Source organism: Chaetodon trifascialis, chromosome 19 (assembly GCF_039877785.1).
Source record: "Chaetodon trifascialis isolate fChaTrf1 chromosome 19, fChaTrf1.hap1, whole genome shotgun sequence".
NCBI classification, from domain to species: domain Eukaryota; kingdom Metazoa; phylum Chordata; class Actinopteri; order Chaetodontiformes; family Chaetodontidae; genus Chaetodon; species Chaetodon trifascialis.
The window spans coordinates 14813590-14838271 of NC_092074.1; the positions used below are offsets into that span (position 1 = coordinate 14813590).

Here is a 24682-nt window from a genome sequence, read left to right on the forward strand (position 1 = left end):
CATACACACACACACACACACACACACAAAAAGGTAACGCACATGCTCATGCACACAAACATCCCAGCTGAAGGTCACCGCACCACAATACATTATGAGTGTGTCTCTTTCAATGAGCAACTCAGACAGTCTGCTGCACAGCCAGCCGGCTGGATTATATGTCCTGTTCGGCTTCAGCTGTCTTGTCTTGAATGTAAATAATAGGCTGTTTTTCTCATCATCTCCAATGCCAAAAACAATATTAAAAATGGAAATTTATTTATTTAGCATCCTGAAAATCTGCCTTTAAAATGTTTTTAGGGTTTGACGTGTAGTGCGGCAGAGAATAAAAGGCACTTATTATGTAATCAGGGATTTATGCAGCAGTTGTGTTTATGACTACCAAACAAAAACCATGATACTGAGGATTATAGACCACAAGAGTATCGTGTGCGGTAGGACAAGTGTCTCTTATACAGTGCAAATTCATGCAGGTCATCTGGGCAGTTGTGGGATTTGGTCGATATCAGTCTTCCTTTCAGAGCCGGCGGTCGGCAGAGTCAGCCAAGTATGTAAATGCTGACCTGCCTGACAAAACAAACTGAAAATGTGATGAAAGGGACGCCGGGACAGAGGTCAAGAACAATCTCATTATATTTTGGATGGGAATCTATGAAGAGGAGCTAAGTGTGTTCTCCACTGAAGTGCCTTCTCAAAAAGGTTAATATTACTGCTTCTAATTTTGACTAAGTTTCACACGACAGTTACTGCTGCACCTTATCTTAATGTGAGATACTATGGAGAAAAATATATACTTATATAGAAATTACAAAAGCAGTGCACGGCCTTTCGCTTGAGTGCATGTTGCCCTTTACTAAAACTTGTTTAATGAATGGTTTTCATATGCATGTAGCATTCTAATATCATTTCCAAGCTAATGAAACCACCTCTGAATTTATGGATATGAACTATTTATACATAATACAGGTCAGTGTTGTGTCAAGTATCACCGTTTCCTGCTTGGAGCCAGACTTGGCGGTGGCAGCTGGCTTCACCTTCTCCTTGTCACCGTCACTTTTGCGGTTGGCTTTGGGTGTGTCGGATTTGTGTCCTTCGTGGTTCGGTGTGTCAGCAGTGGGGGAACGCGTCACATCCTCAGGCTTGAATACTACATTATGCAAACAGAGATTAGGTTAGATTCACTTTTTCTATCACCATCTACAAAGTCTTGATGACAAGCACACAGCATTTGACTTTTAAGTGGGTAACAGACACTTGATAGTGGCATTCAGAAGTGTGCAAACATACCCAACATTTGTGCAACATTAACATTTCTTTGCCAAACATTTGATGTTTTGATCATTTAATTGTAGTGTGAAAGGTTAGAAAACTTCCTTTGTTCACACATAACATGTCCATTCATCCTCTCAATGAACCTCAGCGGTTCACATTCTACTCAACACATTTAAAGCTCATCCGAGGCGGGTGTGTGGCAAACCCTGCACGTGCTGTGCAGTCAAATATGTGCTAGATGGCACTGTTGCACTTCATAGCTAAAATGCACACATTTTCCTCAGCTTAGATGAGGCATTAACTATGAGTCTCACTTCTCTGATATGAAGAGGCATAATAATCCATCACTCCAGCTGACACCCTGCCAATCTGCCTGAACATCTTTGGTGCATGCTCATTGAGTTACATTCATCTCGAGTCATGCTGAAATTCAGTGTTCAAATTGGATCGAAATATCAATCTGTGTTGGTGTAATGTCACGCTGATACGTGTACTGAAAAGTGAATTTCAGCAGAGCAAACTTAAACAGAATGTTTCACAAAAAATGAAGATTAAAAACACCATTGTTTAGATTCTACAGATGTGCTCTCTTAGTAGCAGAGAAAAGAAACTATCGAGGAGGTTGGTTGGTTGGTTGATGAGGGAGAATGAAAACCACTGCAACAACCAGCTACTTCTTTAACAGTGCAGTGCAGAGCTGTGTGAATGTGCATGCATTAAACATGCGCAGCACAGTATTTTGACTGCTGCTTGTTAAACAGCTTGTTCAAGAGGCTTCAAAGCTTGGCGTGGCATGTAGTGCGTGTGTACCCATGAAGCATGTAGGGAGCATGATCAAGGGCAGAGCCTCACCACTGAGACAGAGTCTAACTGGGTGAAATTAATTCACTTTCGTCCCGAGATATTTCCCAGGGCACCAGGGGGCAAGAGCCAACTTCATTTGACTTCCCATTGACCCACTTTCATGAGCTTATTGGAAAACCACTGGAGGTTTGTGCGGACATTGGCCTGCACATACACACGTGGACAAACTCGAGCATACGTTGGTTTTTAAAAAAAAAAAAAAAAAAAGACTGAACATACTCACGCATATCTACGAAGACAGACCACATGCAAATGACCAGATGAACACGCAGCATATTGAAGCATGAAATCGTGACCATTACTGTAATAAATATATAAATAGATATTTGTCTTCCTCTGTAGTCAAAATACATCTGATAGCTGGATATCTGGCTTGTTATTTACGAATGCTTCCCACGCAAAGACACACACGCACACTCACTCCCTCTCTCTCTCACACACACACACACACACACACACACACACACACACACACACAGATATCATCCTCAGATTTCATGTCATGCAAACTGAATGGGTAAATACGGGGACTATTGTCAGGAGCAACAGAGGGAAGAGAATGAGAATTCAATGACAGCAGGCTGGCCTCCCTCTTCAGGCAATCATGCAAATTGTCACCCATGCAGCACCTCTTTCACATCAACATCCACCTGTGCTGCAATTAATTCACCCCCTCAGATTTTTGTAAGAAGCGCCTGCAAATTTCAAAGCCCTGATCTTCCAATCGATCCCATTTGTGCAGCATGATTAAAGGCAGAGAAGCAGGGTTGGTGGCAGAGGACAGGATTACTGCCTCAGCCGACGGCCAGTGGGCACAAGAAATCACACTCTGTGATCTGCAAAAGCAGCTGTATTCATTAGGCTTGTGATTAACAGGCCCCTGGCTAGCGGAAGCCAAGAACAAACAGCGTCCGTCTTGGCCCCTGACACTGCCTACTGAGTATCTGCCACATTTCACTCCCAACACTGAAATAAGCCGTGCAAAAGCAAACACGATGGCCGCGTTAGAAAATTCATCAAACTTAAAGTAAAAATAAAAACGCTTCATGGCCCATGATGGGGATATTTGAGGATATCTGGACCATTCATTGTGCATATTTAGACTTTTTCAAGATTCATGTTACTTAACTAAATTGCTTTAACACATTTTTAACGTCTTCAAGGCGAGAGTAATACAAACAGTGACTTTCTTTCCCCTGAGCAACTCCTTGTAGCTGACTGTTTGATGTGGTGCTTATGACTGTCTTAGGCATGTACCTCTCATTTCTTTCCTCTCCAAGTCTCTGAGCATATGGACAAAAGCCAGTTGAGATTCATCCAAATCCCAGCTCTTATAAAGCACCTCTGCCCGCACCACATACTTATGACCCTGTGAAACACAGACAAGAAAAGTCAGTGTCCAACACCCACATCATCACAATTTAAACACGACATGATAGACAGATAGAAAAAAGGTATATACAGCATAATGCATGAGGCATGCCATAAATGCAAAGCCAAACTGAGATGCATGATATTTCATATTTTGTGAAGTGTAAAGTGTATTAGTGCTGATGATTCAGAGAGACACAGAGATCTTAAAGTAGAACTGCCTTTCTTCTTCTTCTTCTTTTTTTTTTTGCTGTTCCCTGGCCTCTTTGACAGAAGCACATGTTTGGCACAAAGGGAGAGAGGAGGCAGAGGGCGTGTTAGCCAAGATTATATCAGGGGTGGCAACTCCCACATCCATCACACTGAAGAGAAAAGACAGAGTTTCAACAAAATCCCAAGGTGACACTCACGACCAGACTCAAATAAGACACATTCTGCAAAAACAGAAAATTAGCTACGTATAAGCCGTTTTGTTTCCTCTGATGTCCTATGACTCGGCTGTATTTCTCTGTAGCTAAACAGAAGGCCACGGTAACATCAGCATGTTTGTTTTTTCATGTGCTCATGTGTGTTTGAGTCCCAAACAGATTACACTACAGGAGCCATCACAGTTAATGCACCGTTACTGCGCATCAATATGTCTGGTGTGTGTCCCTGTGGTGAAGAACGGCGTTTTAATCACTGACCCTCTGCTCTAAGTCTTGATCAATGGTCTTAGTCCCGATCAAGAGCTGTTTATTCTGGCCTGCTGCTGATCTGATCTGTGGGATCGACCATGATCTGTCTCATTACTGTTAATGTCACTACACTGTACTTGTAACACATGCATGCTGTGACCAAAACAAACTTCTTGATAGATCTACTGCAAACACTTAAATTTGTTGTTAAAAGGCTCAATCAACTGCTGTAAATGTCAGATTTATTGTATTTATTTCTGAGGTGTAAGCATTTACAGTGGGAACATTTAAATAATTGGCTGACAGTCACCTCAGCAAAATAAATAATCTTCAGCTGATTTTCTTGGTTTTATGGACACGCGCACACTGTGCAATGGGTGTGTTTTGTGTGGATGTGACTGTGTGATACTATATACTTTGGCAATCAGCAAACTATGACAACAGGTCCTTTAGATAGGGGGTCTTCAGACAATCGAGTGACTCATAAATCACACACAAATCACTGCTCCCTGACAAGCACTGATAACTCAGACAATAACAACAGAACCACCCCTCCAGTTTCTGCTGCTCTCCTCTCGCAAATTTTGTCTGCATGAGAATGCGTGCGTGGGTGTGTGTAAGTTTGTGCGTGTGTGTGTGTGTCTGTGCGTGTGCGTGCATGCCTTCAAGTAAGGCGTTATGTGTATCTGGCAGTGGAAAATTGATATCAACACAGGCAGCAAGCAAGTGGGTGAGAAAGACAGAGAGGGAAAGTGAGATGCACGCTTGTGTACGTGTGCAAGTGAGATCAGTTAAGTGTTTGAGCAACAGCGGATACCACGCAGGCAGTTGTCAGTGATACCATAGTCTCTGTGGGAGGCCGCGACTGGTGAGACAAGGAGTCTGATTGCGCAGCTGTGCCGTCCTCCCCATTTCTTTGCTGAGAGGGGTCTATCACCTTGGCTCCCTTGTCCTGGGTGGGGGATCCCTTCTGGTGCTGGTTCTTCTCATAAGTGCAACTGGGGGCTGTAAAAGAAAGAGAGATGTTAAACTAAGGCCGTATCTGTGAAAAGACAAGCATGGTCAGCAAGCTGTCCTTTTATAACTGATGGAAACATCAACTGGAAAGCAGACTAAAGAGTTTGAGAGGCAGGTTTCTGAAGAGCTCTTGTGTGTAGTGCCTCTACTGTCTCTGCATTTTTACTGCTGATCAGGCTAGCATAGCAAAAAGTCAAGTCAATATTACTCAAAGGGTCAGTTAACCCAAAAGTAAAGTAAAATATTTTCTCACTAACTATTAGTGGTATTCATGCAGATAGTTTTATATGCCCAGGCTTTAAGACAGGATACAATGGGATTTTGTTCACAGGATGTCTGGTAGTCGACTGTTTGAGACCCCAACCATGTAATCGTATCATCTCTGGTCCTGCTCTAGCCCAGGGTTATTTGGTGCATGCCATACTCTCTCTCTCTGCATTTCCTTTTTCTATACCTACTGTACAGTCTATCAAACAAAACGGCAAAATGGTTCCTGTTACTCTGGATAATTTGAACACACCGGCAGCAGTTTTTACCGGTACTATTTCTTCACTAATGTACAAGTAGAGCCAATCAATAAGTCTCACTGACCCTTACTTACATTTCATGAAAATATGGGGAATGAACTTGATCAACAGAATTAGCATTTTACCTTTTAGAGTACTATTTTTAATGCCACGAGTGAGCCCCAAATGAGGCTGAACATGTTTTGTGATTGAGCAACAAATACATCACATGAATCTATTCCTGATGACTGTGACCTGCTATATGTAGCATTCAATTCTACCAACAGTATAAGCACAGCTGTGTCATGGGAGGACCATTCCACAACAAAGACAACTCAACCATGTTGACTCTCTATTCTAAGACTTGGTCAAATCAACTAATCCACAGCTTACATACTGCCAATCTCTTCAAAAAATACTATCCTTCATGTCCCTTTGCCCAAACACTAATCCCAGCTCACTGGCAAGTTACACAGCTCTTAGAGCCAAACCCAACATCAAGCTATTTGGTGTTTGAGGATGGTTATCAACACCAAGTACATTAGTGTACTTTTGAGTAAGAGAAAAAACAAGTTTGCATCATGGATTTTGTGTTTGAAGAAAGGCTGTGTGCAACAGTGAATCAAAGCACCTAAAACATATGAAGTCAATCCTTTCACAAGGTGGCTCCATTGTTATAGTTCACCTTAGTGTCTATGTAGTTATCACACTTTTCAGCACTGCTTTTTTTATCCAGCACCTGGCCCAAATATAGGCCAAGACGGGTGAGAGAGAGCAAAACTGTAAAATGTGTAAAAAGTGGTTTCTGTGAAATAAAGAGTAAACAGTCAAAGATCAGTGAGGACTGGAAACATGCTGTAAGAACATTTGTGAGGTACACAAAAATCTACTTGCAAAGTTGTGCTCTGAATCCCACTTATGAAATTCACTGCATACTGTACCCTCACCCCTCTCTCTCACACGGTCAATCACCACTGCGAGGGAGACGGCTGCACACAGGAGCCCTGCCGTTCTGATATCTGCTCTGTGTGTGGTGTGTGGTGTACTGTTCGGGTTGCAAAAAGTATTTCACAAAATCAGTAGAAATGCTATTGTTAGTAGAATAACATCAGTCTGACAAAAATGTCTCAGGGTTTAATCTGTCAATTACTAAACCTAATGACTGCTCACCTTTGTTAGCCAGGAAGTGGAACACAGGAATTAGCACATGGCCCTTCCCTGTGTTGCCGGCCACCTCCTTCTCCTGGTCCAGAATGGACAGACGGATCAATGCGTCTGGCTTGGAAGTTTGAAACTGAATGGTTGCCATGATGTCTGCCGTCACCTGTACAGAGTAACTGTGGAAAACCTTCCAATGACTATCAGTCTCTGAGGGTATCCTTAATGTTGCTTCAAATGCTTATACAAGAGGTTACTTGTTACGTTTATGTGCTCTTTGGCTATTGACACACCTTGTTTCTAATAATCAAACATCTCATATATTATAGTGCATTGTAATTAAGAACAAGTGAGAGTTAATGGAAAGCATTTATTTCTATGATACATCCTCAACAACAAGGACTTACAACTGATCAATATAAATCTTCAACCTGGCGTTACACAGAACCATCTGGGAAGTCGCCCATGGTTTAGAAAAGGGCAGGCACTTTCAAGAAATACTTGGCAGCTGATTGGACAACCCATCTGTCTTTCATCGTCTATCACTGGCTTATTCCAATCAATCAGATCAACGAACCATAGGGCTGACTGGGAGAGCGAGACTGCCGAAGCCAGCCGGGAGAAGAGTGAAAGCATCGATTCCATCTAGAAAAGGCTTCAGTGCCATTTTTTGTTCTTTTTCAATGTAGAAATGCTCTCCAGCTCTCATATAACCGATGCTGCAGCAGCATCTATGCTAACCTCTTCAGGAGCTGCTATTGTTGTTTTCAGACAAACAGCAGCTTCTATTGCTGTCATCACACCTAATCCTTGCCATCCAGGAGCAGACAGAAGATGAACCTGTGTGATCTCATGATCTCAGCTCACAGGGTAAATACACCTTAAGATGATGATTCTACTTTCAATTAAATATATGGTTCATAATTCTCTCACCGACATATGATGTTTTTGTCATTGGGAATGTAGTAATCCCGGAATTCCTTCACTGAGAACGTGCTGAGTGAAGTCTCACAGGACAGTTTTGGAAGGAGTTCCCTTGAACCAATCAGACGCATCCTCCACTTGGCACCAGCAGGGGGCGCCTCAGGTGTGACAGCCTCTGCCACAAAGGTATAACCAAGCTAAAAAAGAGACAACTGGGTTGAGCAGCCAACAACAAATTGGTACCCAGTTTTTGATGAAGTCAGGCAGGCAGGAAGCAATTAGTACTCCAGTATCACCCCCACCCCCCTGAAAAACAAAAACATGTTCTGTCAAGTACATGAATATTTGAAGTGCAAGGATTTATAGCATCCACAGACCTTGTTGGGTTGATAGACATGGGTTGCTGCTTTGTTGAAGACCATGTCCAGCTCCTCTCCGGTGTCGTTATTTATGATGTGCAGCAGACAATTAGGGATTGGAGAGTAGATCTTAGGTACCAGCAGCATCTCCTCTGGCACCAGGAAGACCTCTCTTCACAAACAACAAAAAAGAAGTCAACTACAAGATGTCAAATTCCAAGGTCTGATCAATTCTTCAAGTAGTTTTCCACAGATTTTGTTGAAATTCTGAAAAGCAGAGTTACAGAAATATCTGCAGTTACCAATATTAGCTTTACTGGCTGAAAGGAGAAGTGAGTGCAATGCTCAAAGGCAACATTACGACATTTGGTGTGGGGACATCAGTCATTTACACCTGGATTCACCCAGATTTTCCAAGCCAGGCTGGAAACTCTCTTTCAGCCACAAGCCTAACCTTTAAGTTATAACATTCTCTAACCTAAAGACCAAGACCCAGGAGTTGGCTGTGTCTTGAAGAGGGACAGAGTAATCAGCGAAAGTGATTCTGGTCCATTCATCCTGCTCACAGGGGTAGAGCTCTGCTTTCCTCTCCGAGCGGTCAATGATATACCTGTGCAGAAAACACAGAAGGGCAGCACACATTTCTAACCTCCGATTTCAAATGAATTATAAAAAACATACATATATGATAACATGTACCATGAAAAAATCTATAAATATAAATAAAACATGTAGACAATTTACACAAACTTCTTGGAGAAAACATAACTCCAGTAAATAAAAACTACACTGGAGAAACGCACTTCACATCTCAGCGTGAACTTTGACGGAAATGGATGTTTCTGTCAGTTAAGAAAAGCACATGCTCAAAGGCTCACAATGCCCCAGCTCCACCCTCCGTATACACACTGACCAAGCTCTCACCGCTCATACACACACATAGTTCCCCAGGCAGCGGGTCATTCGGCAGACGCTGCTAGCTGATTGGAACGAGGAGAGGATAAACAGCAGATGGTACCACTGGGAAAAGATGGAACACAATGTGGAAAATGCTCCCTGCCTGACCACCACAGGCCGCCACAACCAGGAGAGGGAGCAGATTCTGGGCATGCGGTGCAACAGAGAGGCTAAACGCATGCCATGCAACAGACATAGCACTGGCACAGGACTGTAGCAGGAGCCCTGATATTTTCTCTATAATTAATGAATGAATACCTGGCAGGTTAATAAGGTGTTAGGCGTTTTGTGTGTACAATTCACACGTTGTGTACACACTATTTATTAGTATTCAGAGTCATTATGGTTATGCATTTTTATCCTTCATTTACCGTAGCAAGAGGGCAGCATGTTTTTCTGCATCTGATTCAACCTTCGGCCACATGTCTGAAAGGATTTTAGACGCACTGAGGTTCTCCTTCGTGCCTGAATGACATGAGCACACACACATACACACACACACACAGAAAAGTAACCACCATTAAAGATGAAAGACAATCCATGTTGCTGTCAAACACATGAAAAAATTATTGTCGCTGACCTAGTTCAGGGAAGGAATGAGAAATTGCAAAATGCATTTTTGCCTCATTCAGGGAGAGGTGATGGGAGGAGATTATTCACACCTTGACATTAAATTTCACACTCATCTCAGCAGACAGGTGACTGCTCTGACAGAACACAACCTTTGATAAAAGATGTAGAACCATGTGTTCATGAGTAGGTGCGTCAGTAAGCGTGCGTTTGTGCATACAAGTGAGAAAAATGCTCCAAAGAGACAGCTGCATGAGAGATGTTTCCACATCTGACAGGTGGCAGAGGCGCCCTCAATTCCTCCCTCCCTCGTGCTCAGCTCTCACTTTTCAAATGGCCAATTTTCCAAATTGATGCAGCCATTACGGCAGGCCAAGGCTGGTTATTGAGAGATGAAGACCTCCTATCATCTTTACAGCCAAAGAGAGGCAACAGACAGACAGAAAAAGAGGCAGGGAGGAAAGATTAGGAGGGGAACATAAAGTGGAGAAGAGCAAGGAGAAAAGAGGAGTGAGCAGCAAGTTGTTTGAGGTAGTCTGAGGTAGAAACAGATGTGCTGGGAAACTTGGCTGTCTAAAATAAGAAAAGGCCAATTCTTACTTTTCTTTAAATTAACAGCTTTTCAAAGTGGAGCTAGACAGGCAGTGTTTTAAAAATGTGATTGGTGTTCTGCCATTACTGTAAGTGCCACTCCGAAAGCTGCACTTTGTGCTTTGACTTGCTAATGAATAAAATTTAAGAGAGCTTAACCATGACAGGCCTATTTGATAGAAGTCAAGCTGTTCAGCCACTGTGTGTGTGTGTGTGTGTGTGTGTGTGTGTGTGTGTGTGTGTGTGTGTGTGTGTGTGTGTGTGTGTGTGTGTGCGTGCGTGTGTGTGTGTTCCCTTGCTAATGACACATAACCACCAGCAATATTTTTTAGCATTGCTGGCAGATGGGCTCTATAATGATGTGGATATTTTGGATGTTTGGCATGCTCAAGCCATATTTTCAAGCCATTAAAATTAGGCAAAATCCCATTGATCTGCAGAGCTTTATGCAAATACTGTATTCATGAGGCTGTGCAAACCCCATATGTGCAAGTTATTCAGAGGTAGACAGGGTCATGTTCTGTGCCTGGAGATGACACAGGGAGCTTCAGGCCTTAGCAATAGAAAACGTCTGGGCAATGCGTCACCTCCAGTGGTTCCTTCAAACAGTGGTGCACCTTTAAAGTAAGATAATTACCACCTCTGGAGAAAACTGGATCTTAAAAATAATCTAATAGGCTGAGGAAAACTACCTACAATCTGCACAAAAGCTTATCTGTCACTGAAGCTGTACATTAAACAAAAAGAAAACATTATTTCAAAGCAGTAATTATGAATAGAATCACAAAAGAAGACGCTCTGTCTCTGTTTTTAATCTCTCATATTTTCCTACAAACTGTCGAGTGTTTCCATTTCTTCCCTTTCCCATCTTTCACTTGCTGTCAATATTGAGAGGTTTGGCCGTTGATGCAGGAATGTTGTGTGCACGTGTGTGTGTGTGTGTGTGTGTGTGTGTGCGCGTTTCCCCTCTGTGGCCCCCCTCATCTGTCAGGGTGTATTAGTAAGAGTGGCAGTCTCATCAATACATATTTGTGCCTCTGCTCAGAGGCTCAATATATGCCATCGGGCTAAATCAACGGTGAATGTCAGAAGCAGAAGGTGTTTTGTGTGTGCGTGTGTGTGTGTGTGTTTGAACACTAAATAATACACATACACAGGAAACAAAGGTATTCTGTTGTTTAAGTTGTTTTCTTCCTGAATTTTCCACCTTAGCCATCCTATTCGCAGCAGAATTTAACATTGTAAAATTTAAAGTTAGTATTTGTAACTATTCAAATGAAAGCTAAGATTAATAGTTTATAAGACAAGCCTGCTCATGATACTTTTCACTACATTTTGTATGGATGTGTTTACCTGGTTTTGAGGCATTAAAGATCTCTCGCACCAAGCGCCCTTTGAATCCAGCCTGCAGAACAGTGACTGCCTTGACCTCCGTGTCTGTTGGCTCCCTGTCGATCCAGCTTTTCGGAGGTTCTGTAACAGCAGAACATCACAAGTTAATATTGAATACTGAACTATAAGGGCACTGACACATATGGTATAATGAGTGATAGATTGTAAAAACAATAAAAGGGAAATGACTTTGAATTGAACTAATTTAAATATGTTAACTATTGTGTAACTCAAATCTTACATAATGCTTTGATGTCAGGCATCATTGGGGTAGAGTATAGTAGGTGTAATATGTTTTAATTCACTGATTTTGGCAATTATATACGCTGTAAAGGGGGAATGATGATGATCTAGTACTGAGACAATTTAATCTTTGGTGGGACTGACAAAAACTATGAAATACGCTGTACAATGTACACATGGCACTTACGTGCAGGGGAGTGTTCTTTGTGGTCAGCGGCCAAGAGTGAAGGGTCAGCTGTGAGGGCCAGAATAGCAAACCGCTCTTCTGCTGTCAGCTTCCTGCCCAGCGCCACACACAGCATGTGGTAAACTGCATTGTTAAACACCTACACACACACGCACGCACATATACATACAGTAAGAACGCACACAGGAGAGATTTTGTGTGCTGTGTGTGAGAAACATGTTATTCTGCTATAGTAGAAGAGGCAGCCTTGTAGAAGCTGAAACAGGCAGCCTTGTAAGCATGAGTAGTAGTTTCGTACATTGTTATTTTGCATGAGTTTCATCAGAGTTGCGCAGTCATTTGAAAACAAGGCAGATGCTCGGGCCAGGCACAACTGATTCGTGTCCAAGGCTACTGAAAAACAGCTGTGAATTATTTGAATTCTACAATCACGGCAAAGCGTGGGCCTGAGCGGCATTGGTGGTAAAACCCTTTTGCATAGTCTTAAAAAGAGTTCAAACACTGAATAAAAATATCACTCGGTGGACTAACAGTTCCGTAGTTAAACAGCATGGCTGGAATACATGAGCAGCCCAAGTGTGAATGGTGAGTTTCTCTCACTCATTGTTAACTCAGTGAGCTGCCATATGCTCACAGGTGGACTCCTACATGTGATTTATTCATGTAGATGTAGCAACTGTCAATTAACAACCAAAGTACAGTGCAAATTAAGATGAGTCATTCACTACTGTGTGCCACCATAAGACCACAGGTAAACAAGTTACCCTATGGTGTTTCCCCAGGGTGCTGTTGACGCTCTGTGGGCAGTGGGCTTCTTCTAGTTTTCTTCTGGCTGCTGGCTGCTCCTGCTCATCGCTAAACGAAGACACCAGTCTGGACAGGGCCCTCAAGATGGACGAGGCCAGCTCAGTGAAACGGGCACTTTCCTGTTTAAAATGGGACAGCAGCGGGGAAGCATGTAAATTTTGTCTACTGGTGCAAAATTAAACAGAAAGCAAGTTAAACAGAAGAGGCAAGCAGAACGCCCACAACACCAGTGCATTTTTGGTGAATTAGGACTGTTATGAGTTTATAGACTGAGCTGGACTCACACGAGAAATGATTCAACACAAACATCAGGTTTGAAAGTAGAAAAGCAGAAAATGAGTGGCGAACCTTACAAAATGATGTTATTCTCTACATGCAAGGTGGAATAAATCATATTCAAAAACGTTAGAGCAAGGACAGTGCAACAAGGCCAAATTCATCCCGTCTGCCTCTGTGCTCAACAAGCTCTCATCTGAACTTTTCATATTGTCGTGACTCAGGTTGTTTCTCTTCTCTATTCTGCTCCAACAGAAACGTGATCCTTTTGTTCCAACAGATACCTAAATTGAAAATATCAATATATTTTTTTTAACAGAAAATAGTTAGAGGAGTGTGCAGCCTCTGCAGAGGTATTCATGAGTGCTTTCTAGTTGTTTGTTTAGTCACCGATTTATTTCCTACGTGCCCCTCTCAGAGCCTGTAAGAGCGAGGGAGTGACTTGGAGACTGAGGAGGAAATTAAAGCAATGTGCGTATCACCTTTTATATTAAAAATCTGTGAAGGTGAAGGTGCAGCTATCTTAGCAGCAGATGATAGAAAAGGGCAGACATGAGGATGTTGAAGGTGTCTGTGTACATTTAAAAGGAGGTAATGTGGAAAATGACATGTAATGTTTCCTTCACTGTACTTCGTTTCAGCTGTGATGAGCTGCAAACTCACAAATCCACATAGGCTTGATGTGTTCTAAGGCTCCCGCTCACCTTGGTAAGGTGTGGCATGACGGTTTCTTCATCCCCAAAGATGAAAGGTGTCGAGCTGCACAGATGAACATGGTAGCCCAGCGCCGCCCTTGTGTGGAAGGACAACACATGGCGCCTGGAAGGGAGAGAAAGCATTTTGAAAACCCTTTATAAAGAGTCTGTTCATGACTCCTTTTCACAGGCTGCAGATGTTGTTGGTGCTTCAATCAAAGTGGGATGCTGCCTTTTTAGCCTTTTTAAAAGTATTAGAGGCCAACAGAAATCAAACGATCTTGAATTTCACAAAAAAGTAGAGAAACATCAGAAGGAAAAAAAATCTCGTGTAGCAGCAATAAAACCTCACAGATTCGTCTTTGGGATTCCTGGCCCTCGAGGCTGGAAACCACAGGTCTAAACAATTTCCTTTCTTTTTCCATTTTCATCCCTCCCTGTAGTGGTACTGATTCCCCAAACTTCAGCTGATCAGACAGAGCATCAGCTCCCCAACCACATAAAAATCCAAAAATATTTACTGGGACAAACAAACCTCACAAAGTTCATTCACAATGAAAAAAAGCCTCCTTAACAATAATGAACAAATGCTTCTTCAAGCCACATTAAATGCCTCCTCAATAATAATGAGCAAATGCCTCTTCGATTCAATTACTGCTTCATAGTAACTGCACAATTAGAGGGAAAATGCACGAAACAGCAGTGCATTCCTCTGAATGAAATCCTTTTCTAGTCTTAATTGTGAATGTTCCTGTCAAGTAAGACAGAGACAGAGTGGGTCAAACAGTCAAAAGTGCTGCAGCCTAATGTCCTATCAGCCAAGTGCGAAGCTGAGTTCACAGGGCCTGGTCAGGCATGAGAGTGGAACCCCACTTCCTTGGCCCCATTAGCTTTACATAATTCAGCCATCACAGAATAACTAGATGGATGAGCACTGGGGCTGTGCTGGGCTAGTGCTGCAGAAAAAGAGCACAGCACACAAAAGGGAAACGGATGGGAAAGAAAGAAAAGAAGGTGAAGAGTATGAGAGAAGAAGGCGAGTGGAAAGGCAAAGGGAAAGAAACGAGACAAAAACCACGTTAACATTAATATATTAGCACAGGACAGCATGTTCAACTGATACAGAAGAACAAAGCACACGTGTTCTTGAGGGACTCAAGAAAATAACATATTGGCAAAAAATATGTACCGCTTAAGACGTGATGACAGGGAGAGAGAAGAGAGAGGTTTAAAGATGCCCAAAGCATGGACATACCAGCTATTCTCTCTTGGATAGAGTGTACTATGGGGCGTATGGGCAGGATAAGTTGAGTGCTATGTGTGTGATTATGGCTCAGTGGTAATTGCACTGCTGCATACCTGCACCTGACCCCAGAAACTAGGCCCTCTGCTTCTAGGCCAAGTAGCACCCATTAATAGAGACTAGGACAGATGCTTTTTACTGCTTTTCAGAGCATCTGAGGTAGGCAGATATCCTCCCCTCACTTCACGACAGCTTTAAGTAGATCTCTGCATAGCTGTGAAAATCACAACAAGAGTGAAACGCTTCCTTTCATCAAAAGCTCCCACGGGCGCTGTGCAGAAGAAAATGGAAGACAAAAAAAAAAAAGCATACATTTTTAAAACAGGTTCCCATGATGGGAATTACAGCTTTAACCTTGGCAGAAATAGCGCCGCGCTGACGTGCACTCAGGGTAATTTAGGGTTATTAGGTGAGCATGAAAGTGGAAAAATGATGTGAAGAAATGCGAGGCAGAACGAGAGTTTGTTTAGATGTGAAATATAAAAATCGACATAATTTGATGGACCGCATGAGCGTCTCTCCCTCATTCCTTCCTTCTTTCCTCATTCCTGTTCCTGCTGTTTACCCCTTGTGTTTCTTTTGTTGGTTACTGAATGTGTGAGTTTGTCTGGGCGTGGCTCTGCATTCCCTCCTGCTGCCAATCACCTGCACACCTACAACGCATCCACTTCTCAAGCTCCTGTAGTGTATACAGGATGCACTCAAGGCTTCGCCAGATCGATTCGTTAATGTGGTACTAAAGCAAGTTTTATCAGTATTTTGCTCATGTTTTTTCTGAACTAATTTTGTGTCGACCCAAGCCTCGGGTCCATATTCGTCTGTCATCTCTGCATGCCTCACCAATCAGTCTGTACTTCAACTGACGAACCAGCTCTCTGTGTCTGCCCCACTTCAATAAAACTACATTGAACTGTTGCATACACTCCCTCTCTGAGTTTTGATTGAGGCTTTTAATTTTTATCAATACAGCACTCAGTAATCAGTATTCATCAGTGCTGTCCTACCCTGGGGGTAAGTTAAGCATGGCTGCCTTTGAGGAGGTGGTCTTGATAGTGAGAACTGGCAGCTGAGACCGCAGGCTTTTCCAGGAGTACATCTGGGCGGTGAGCACTGCAGATCCACACACAGCTGACATTTCCTTTCCTATGAGGTGTTGCAGAGTGGAGAGAAAAGGTGGATCAGTCACCCACCACCGTCAAATATCACAAACACAGTAGACAACATTCAGAAAATGTTCACATATATATTTTATGAATGTTTACATGCACTGTACCTTTTGTATGTGAACACCTATGTGTGTCTGTGTGTGTGGCTAAATCCTTACTTTCCTCAGCTGTATCTCCCCAGAGAAGCAGAGCAGAGAAGCTGATGAGGATCTGGGAAGGTTGTAGGCTGTCCACACAGAGGTAGTGAGTGCCTCTCACCTCTGGACACTGTGGGGGAATTAAACACACACACACAAATACACACACACACAGGCCTTAGTGAAAGGAAGAGAAGAGAGCAGAACAGCAGAGAAAGCCGTGGGGAGGGATGATTGATAAACTGATAGAAGGGTGGCTTAGTAGAAGAGAATCTGGAGAAAAATACAGAGGAAGAGTGGGAAAGAAGAGGGGAAGACAGCAAAGTAAGTGGGAAAAAGAAGGGCTGAGTGAAGTAAAGAAACATTTGAGGCAACACCTGAGAGAACAGAGGCTAAGATGGTGAATTTAGCCATGTTAGAAAAGTAGCTGGTGAAAATGACAGAGAGAGAGAGAGAGAGAGAGAGAGAGAGAGAGAGAGAGAGAGAGAGAGAAAGCAGGGTAGAAAGAGAAGGAGAAAAAGAAATAGAAAACAACAGGACACTATAGAGAACAAGAGAAGAGGGAGAGGATGCATATGTGTCTGGAGCGACAAGCGGACAAGCAGTCGATACGCACAGAAATGCAAATGCACACACAGAGTAAGTCAGACGAAAGCCTGTGTTACACACACACAGTGTCACTGAGGTGTGTACAGTAGGTGATGCATGTGACGCAAACAAACCTGAGAACTCTACAGATTCATTACTTCCTGAAGAAGTGCGAACACCAAGCACCAGTCAAGGACTACTCTCAACAAAAAAGATCCTCATTACTTACAAAGCTTTGCACAGCTCGCAATCACTAGATATCCACGAATGTTCTCATGGTAGTTTTCTCATTACTGTTGCACACAGTGTACAGGAAGACTGCAAGCTATAAACATGCGTGTTAAGAATTATGCTCTCTGCACTCAACACAATTGTTAGACCTCAGTGACAGACACAATGCATTTTGGTAACACTTGATATGAACTGAACTTTTGTTAGAAGAAAACTCCAAATTTATCACACGTCGCATTCATTCTATGTGCTTATGTGCAATTCTCGGCGAGGATGCATGTGTTCGTTTGTGCGCGTCTGCATGCATGTACTTCAGGGCTTGCTACAGCAGACGTCACAGGGAGGGATCCGGCGGTGAGAGAGTGTGTGGACAATCCAGAGCAGTTGGTGCCCGTTGCAGTTCTGGACAAGACGGTGCTCTGCAGACATCAACAGCTAAATTAATAACAATATGTCCAATACTAACAGCATTAATGTGTCGAAGCACAGATAGATGGAATCATGCAGGAACACAAATGGAAAGCTTCGACAGATTCAGCACTCGAGACTGGATATGCAGAAATTAGTCTCTGGGTTCTTTCATGATACCTTAAAATGAGATTTATGACTATGGTGTGGGAAGATCTGCGGTTGATGGAACACCAAGAGAATCCTGGAAGAAAAAAAAACATAGAAATGCCATTATAATCTCGATCATGTCATTTTTAGGGCCCTCTGCCATCCTTTTTTCATGACTGTCTAAATCTCGTTGTACTGTACATTTGCAGTGCTTAAGTACATATTTGTGTACGAGTGTGTGTGTCTCACTGGAAGCATTTAGCAAAGTCATCCAGGTCCATCCAGGTCTTCTGCAGCATGCGTCTGACAGGAGCTGAGGATTCCTCAGTTATAGGCTCCTTCATTGCAGTTTTGGGCCGATCTGGAATGAACGTTCAAACTCCACTTTTCAGGGTGAAACAATCTGGGATTGTAAAAGTATTTCTAAACATTTTTTAGACATTTGGTGTAAGGTTTGCAGTACACAGCTGTCTAGCTTAGAGATGGGTTATAAAGCGAAGTACTTAATTCATTTTTGCTCGCAAAAATCTGCAGAATCTTAAAATAGGAAAAACATGTTTTTATTGAGCTGAGCAGCATCCGAGTTGACTGGTGTTTTTCATGCCACACTTACCACCAAATAGATATAGAATTGCCTGTGAAATCTCCCATTTCAAAATGCTGCGAGTAACAAAATGCCTTTCCTCTTGTGACTCATAGTACGTTATCATAGACTCAAATCATTATCTGAAACACACTGAGCCAAATTGGCCAAACTCCCACATAATGGCATAGTGTAAGCGCACATGCACATCCATACTCCCACTCACTGACTCCCACCATCTCAATGTATGCACAGCAAAGTAACAGACATTCGCAGGCTGATACAATCTCCACCCAAAAACCACACACAAGCGCGCACACACACACATGCACACAGTTGCACTGCCCCCAAGCTCTTCTCAAAGCGAGAAGTCTGATCATAAAGCTGAGGCGGCGAGGGCCAGCGTCTCTGCTGCTGAGCCATGGTGGTCCGCTAACTCAAACTGCAGGTGTTACTAAGCAACTAAACGGGGGCAGAGAGAAGGCAGGGAATTGGCTGGTTGTCATAACGCATAATTTCAGTCCCATCTTCTTCAAAGTGTCTTGGCCAACCGATGGAAGCATGGCCTGAGAGATGGCGGGAGTGGAGGCGAGACATGCAAATACTTCTAATGACATTAATTGGACTACGCTGCACAGATGCTGTTCGACTCAAATAATAATGAATACCTTCACTACATTCATTTCCAATAAAACAGAATTAATGAGCATCTGCCCATTCTGGTAGCCTAATGTTTGACCAGGTAATGTGATCTTGCGTCCAGATACAGTGCAGATTATTTTAAACATGAACGAGGCGCCCAGCACAGCAAAGGAACAGATTTTACCATCAGATATGTCATCATTGTCCTTCTTCCTGTCCTCTGCAGTAACCTAAAGGGACGGACACAGAGATAGAGATAGAGAGAGAGAGAGAGAGAGAGAGAGAGAGAGAGAGAGAGAGGCATGAACAGTGTTGCTGATAGAGTAACACCACCAGAGATACGCCTCCACCCTCTAGTGATTCCATGCCAGCTGTGGTGTTGCGCCACTCTCGCTGAATACCACAGGACACAAGACACGGTTTAATGTGACAAGGGCTGCTCCCCTCCCGCTAAAAACACCACCAGGGAATACCAGCTCTAATTTACTTCGACTGTCAGTGACAGATGAGGAGTTATTATGTTGTTTAGCATGTTTATTTCTCTTGGAGGGGAATTACTCAACAGCTCTGATTTCATGGTCGTCTGCCCAACACAATAAAGAAATAAAGCTAATGAGTCATTATCAAATCCTTCAAATATCATATTCTGTCCGAGCAAGACAGAAGATGATGTCTGGGAAAAAGCTTAACTGCTGCTTTGACAACGAAGCTAGATCCAAGCTGAAGCTCAGGTGTATCCCTCCACCTGTATCAAATAGCCTCGGTCCTCAAGGCCCCTTCATCTGAAGTTTTTCATATGATGCCCCCTCAAGTAAAAATCATGGTGAGTGTCCAACCGTTCACTCAGCTCTGAATAAGAATTATGGCTTTGTGTCATGTAACTTCAAAGCAAGCCCAGCCAAGACTCTCTAATGAGTCAGAGCTAGTGTGTGTGTCTGTGTGTGTGAGTCACCGCTTATTTGAATAAGTACCCAGAGACCCAGACAGACGGAAGAAGGCATTGTGATTGGGAGGCACACTCGATCTCCTTTCCACCACGATGGCAACAAAAAATGTAGATGTGTGTGTTTTCACAAGAGCGAGTACAACTCTATCTCCAAGGCATCCCGTCCACCCACCACATGCCGTTTTATGAGATCGCATACCTGAGTGTAGTAAAAGGACATTAGGGGACGGAAAGCTCTCACACGCAAGGCTCCTGGGATTTCAAGCTGCTGCTTTCGGAGGAGGAAAGCTATATTTTCTTTGATCAAATCACAGTCATGGGTGGATGGTTGGAAGAGGGCGCATTGCTTTAATCCCACACTTCATAGGGCTTTATCTTTACACAGCTAGAGTTAAGTCTTTGCTCCTCGAGAGTCTCTCTCCAGATTTTCCCTGAGGTGTCTCCCAATTCATACATGAAAAATAACATGAAAAGATTAAAAATAAAAAAAAGTTTTCTGGCTATTCACAGGCACAGGAAAATCTATTGATCTCAGAGCCAGGCTGGACTTTGGGAGGTGTAGCTCACAGGTAAAATGAAACCATGGAGGGGCTTTGGTGACTTAGCGATTAACCACATTCCAAGCATATTAGAGGTTAAAACAGCACACTGAAACCACGATATAACTCTTATTCGCTAACCCACACTCATGTTGAGTGAATAGGCCATTGAGGGTATTAGGGACATCATGTGACACCACCTTCATCTCCTCTAGCAGCCAGGAACAGAGCTTGATACTGTTGGCCAGGGTTGACAGAAACAGAGGGAGGGGTCAAAGCAGCAATAAACCCCTCTCACTTGGCGTACAGTCCCCTCAGCACGTGACCCACCACGTGCTTGCGAAGAGCGGGAACACACACAGTAAAAAAATGTGCCACAGATCTGACAAATACACAAACCAGTCCTCATGAGCGTGTGTGCACGCACACATCAAACGACACATCAAATTAGCATGTCCATACTGGCCTAGCCTAACCGCTCTATAACTGGTCACAGTTACACAAGAGGGCGATTAATATGAACTCTATTTTTTCTCTGTATGCTAGGAGTGAAGTGTAATAATGAACCCCCCAGGAGACACAGACACTGATGGCTCACCATCTAATTGCACTTCTTTTTTCATCAACGCAGTACATGACCTCTCCCTGTATGAAACCCATGCACACCATTCAGCACCACCACACACCAGAGAGTCTATTTTCCCATCTCCCTCTGTTTCCTGCACCGCTTCCATCTCTGTCACTTTCTTTGCGTTCTGCAGCCCTCCTTCTTTCTTATTCGGTACATTTGTCCCACGTCTTCATTCCTCACTGTGTTTGTTTCTATCCTTGTCTCTGCGTCTGTTTGTCTGTGTCTCTCCGCTGCGGCTCTGAACCCCCCCACCCACCCTCATCTCCCTTCCCTCGCTGGTTCTCTCTTTAGTGCAGATGTGCCGCTGGTCAGTGGTGGCCTGGCTGGGAGACAACAGAAGTGACTTTGAGACTGGGGGATGGCAGCCTTGTTGTCACTGACACACAGAGCTACTCTGATGAGCCTTCAACTGCATACTCACGGGGCAGACGGAGAGGAAAAAATGAAGCGAGGAAAGAAGAAGAGGCAACAAAATTTCGTGAAATTTTATTTTTTGGACATGTAGCATAACGCTGGGCTTTAGAGATATTCAGTTATTCAAATAAATGGCTTGGGGTAACCACAGTACAATGTGTGATAAAAACACACACTGGATGTACAGACAGAAGTTCTATGTACCTCTATGTTGTCTTTTGTTCGTGAGTTAGTGGTGCGCTCAGTTGCATCAGGCTCTTCTCGGCATTCAGTCTCCTCTCTCTCTGCAATGGACACCAGAGGGGATCCATAGGAAAGCTCCCTCCGAGCGCTCTGCCTGGCCTCTCTGATGCACAAAGACACAAAGTCATGCTACATGTTATGCAGACATGCATCGTATCATAATCATGAAACACACGCAATCTGTTAACGCATTTAGAAGCAATACACCATATCATCTACAAATGAGTCATGCATGTCACATTATCAACATTAAATGACATCAGAGCAGCATTTCTACTTTGATGTGCGACCTTTTTTTGTCAGGAAACATTTCTGTATGTGAGTACAGTGGCTTTCTTTATACCACCTAAGGCTTCAAAGCACAGAGGCATAAAAAAAGACAAATGCCCGTTTAATCTAAATTTCAGCTGCTATCTGTGTCATTGCCCTGTTGCAGGGAGAAATAGGGAAGAGGTACAATGAGAAGATGGAAAAAGTGAGATGTAATGCACTTTTTTGATCCCCAAATGGAAGCTGCTTTATTGCTTTCCGTACTGCACGGTGAGGTCAAAGTAAAGGTTTCCTAAAGCACACGAAAATACTCTTTAACCAATACAATACAGTTAAATAAGCAGAAGAGCAGGAGGAGCGAGAAGATGAATTTCTCAATTTTAGATTATTTCAGTGTACGTACAGCTCCGGGATCGGGCTATCGCTGCTCTCGACACGGTGGGGGAGAAAAGAGCTGGCAACCTCAATGAACTGCTGTGGTTTTGACAAAGGAAGCTCTGCGAAAAGAGGAAAGGGAAAAAAAAATTCTCACACATCATGCCAGCGCTGGTTTTTCACACTCTGTGACTGTTTTTACTGCATTTGCTGTTTCACCTGGAGATCAGCTGATGTCAGATATGCCCGAGCTAGAAGCTATTTTCATTACAGAAATATTGTAGCAATCCTCCTTTTTTTCATCTTAGCATGCGGTACTGTATGCCCTCTGTACTGCAGGTTCTAAATCTCCTTCCTTTCTAGTCATATTTATCTATGACATTCACCTACACTCTCTCACATAATTTTTGCTTTTCTATTCGTTTGATATCCTCCCCTGCATCCTCCTCCTGGTTTCCCCTTCACCGCCTTTTTTCCTGACTTAATTTCAACATTTTTTACTTCCTGCCTCCTTCTCTGGTTCTCACGCACTCTGCGGTTCATCAGTGACCACGATCTTCTTGTGCGGGCGGATGAGTTTCCATCGAGGCACAGGTGGAGGTTTGGGTGGTGCCTCCAGCTGGCATGCCCGGGTTCTGGTCAACAGGACATTGTGGCTGTGCAGTAAGGAGAGACCATACTGACGAAGAAACTCTGAGGAATTGGCCTGCGCGGCCGTATAAAGACAAAGGCACAGAAATAAACACACACGCATGAACAAGTATTTTACTGTACTGACAGCTACTGTCACATGTAAGCAACTCCACAGGTGAATCAAGCCAGACTGTCAAAAGGGGATTCTGATCCAAGATCAGAGCGGAGGTGATATAACACCTCCAATAGAGGAAAATCCTGGAAACAGTCCACCAATTAGGCTTAGCATGGGTATAAATAATAAAACGAGTGAAGCCTGTTGAGGCAAAGCATCCAAATAGAACACACTATGCCCCCTGGTCACAAGCACTGTTATGTTTCATCTCCACCACCAGTGACTGGTGACTAAGACAGCCGTCATCAGTGACTGAGACAGGATGCATTTTACAAAGCATTGAAACACAATCAGATTTTCCCATTTTGGGTAAAATCATTATTATGTGCAAGTTGATTAAAAACAATTTGCGCATTTAAAATCATTCTATTTATAATTTATCTGATCAATAGGAGTCAACGCAGATATGAGCAAGAATGTCTCCATGATGTTTGAACCTTGAAACCGTGTCAGTCACTGATAGAACCTCTATCAATCTTTGAAATACGCATACAGATTTTCTGACCAGTTTTTTGCATCAGCATGCAAATCTCTGTACTGTACGCTTCCAAATCTGCATTGAAGATCTGTCTGCAATTTACAAAGGGTGAAATCTAATTTTCCTGCAAATATCCTTCATGACAGTGTGACGGAAAAGCGTGCGGATAGCCAGCAAGAGAGGAGGAATGGTTAAAAGACATACCATTTGTCTAAACCCAAGCGAATTGGTATGCGGCTGTAAAGGGTTGTAGCTGGCACACACTACCACCTCGGGGGCATCTGAGAAACACACAACAAACACTAACGTGAGTGAAGGTAAACAGAGTAAGATAAGACAAATATGCACACACAAACCACAATTGTTGACCTTGCACTGTATAACTACACATAAGAATTTACTAAGCGACGGAAATTAATGACCAACGGTGATTAAACATGTAGATATAATGAAAATTAATACCATCATTAATACCATCTGAAAGCTGAAAAAAGACTTGGTCAAGGTAAAAGGAGTTGCAAAAGCACTGCTGGCCTCCACAGGTATAAAAAAAAGGCAACACGAGAGTATGTAGGTTATCTATGGATGGCCCTGCCCCCTACGGTGCATCTTAGAGTATATCATATAAGGAGCACATGGGCCCCGAGACATGGAAAATCAATTTGAAGGACCACAGTGAAGAGAGATGTGAGCATGGCCAGACTAATATAAAGGCTGCACATTAAGAATTGAAAAGAGAAGTCGTTCTCTCACCGCATAGTGATTTGTGAGCAGCATGTGATGCCTCTCCCTAAAGCAGAAATGTTGTGTGAAGGCACACCACTTTGTGCATGCATGTCATTACATTACGTTCATACCAAACACTTTAATGATTGTAAACAAGTGGGATTATAGGAGAGACCAC

The 24682-nt window shown here is 43.1% G+C and overlaps 1 protein-coding gene across 1 annotated transcript in view; it reads right to left on the minus strand.

The window, feature by feature from the left end:
- The window catches only part of adgb (androglobin), a 35625-nt gene that overhangs the window by 3920 nt on the left and 7023 nt on the right, over window positions 1-24682 (minus strand). The window contains exons 5-26 of the mRNA XM_070986906.1: window positions 23983-24059; window positions 23024-23198; window positions 22521-22614; window positions 21809-21950; window positions 19259-19304; window positions 18099-18210; window positions 17880-17943; window positions 17603-17710; window positions 16494-16602; window positions 16174-16312; window positions 13876-13990; window positions 12853-13014; window positions 12089-12227; window positions 11620-11739; window positions 9477-9570; window positions 8627-8758; window positions 8167-8320; window positions 7799-7986; window positions 6878-7044; window positions 5026-5189; window positions 3394-3505; window positions 990-1147 (exon numbers count right to left, since the gene is read on the minus strand). Coding sequence (XP_070843007.1) covers window positions 990-1147; window positions 3394-3505; window positions 5026-5189; window positions 6878-7044; window positions 7799-7986; window positions 8167-8320; window positions 8627-8758; window positions 9477-9570; window positions 11620-11739; window positions 12089-12227; window positions 12853-13014; window positions 13876-13990; window positions 16174-16312; window positions 16494-16602; window positions 17603-17710; window positions 17880-17943; window positions 18099-18210; window positions 19259-19304; window positions 21809-21950; window positions 22521-22614; window positions 23024-23198; window positions 23983-24059 — 2771 coding nt within the window. The remainder of the gene's footprint in view (window positions 1-989; window positions 1148-3393; window positions 3506-5025; window positions 5190-6877; window positions 7045-7798; window positions 7987-8166; window positions 8321-8626; window positions 8759-9476; window positions 9571-11619; window positions 11740-12088; window positions 12228-12852; window positions 13015-13875; window positions 13991-16173; window positions 16313-16493; window positions 16603-17602; window positions 17711-17879; window positions 17944-18098; window positions 18211-19258; window positions 19305-21808; window positions 21951-22520; window positions 22615-23023; window positions 23199-23982; window positions 24060-24682) is intronic.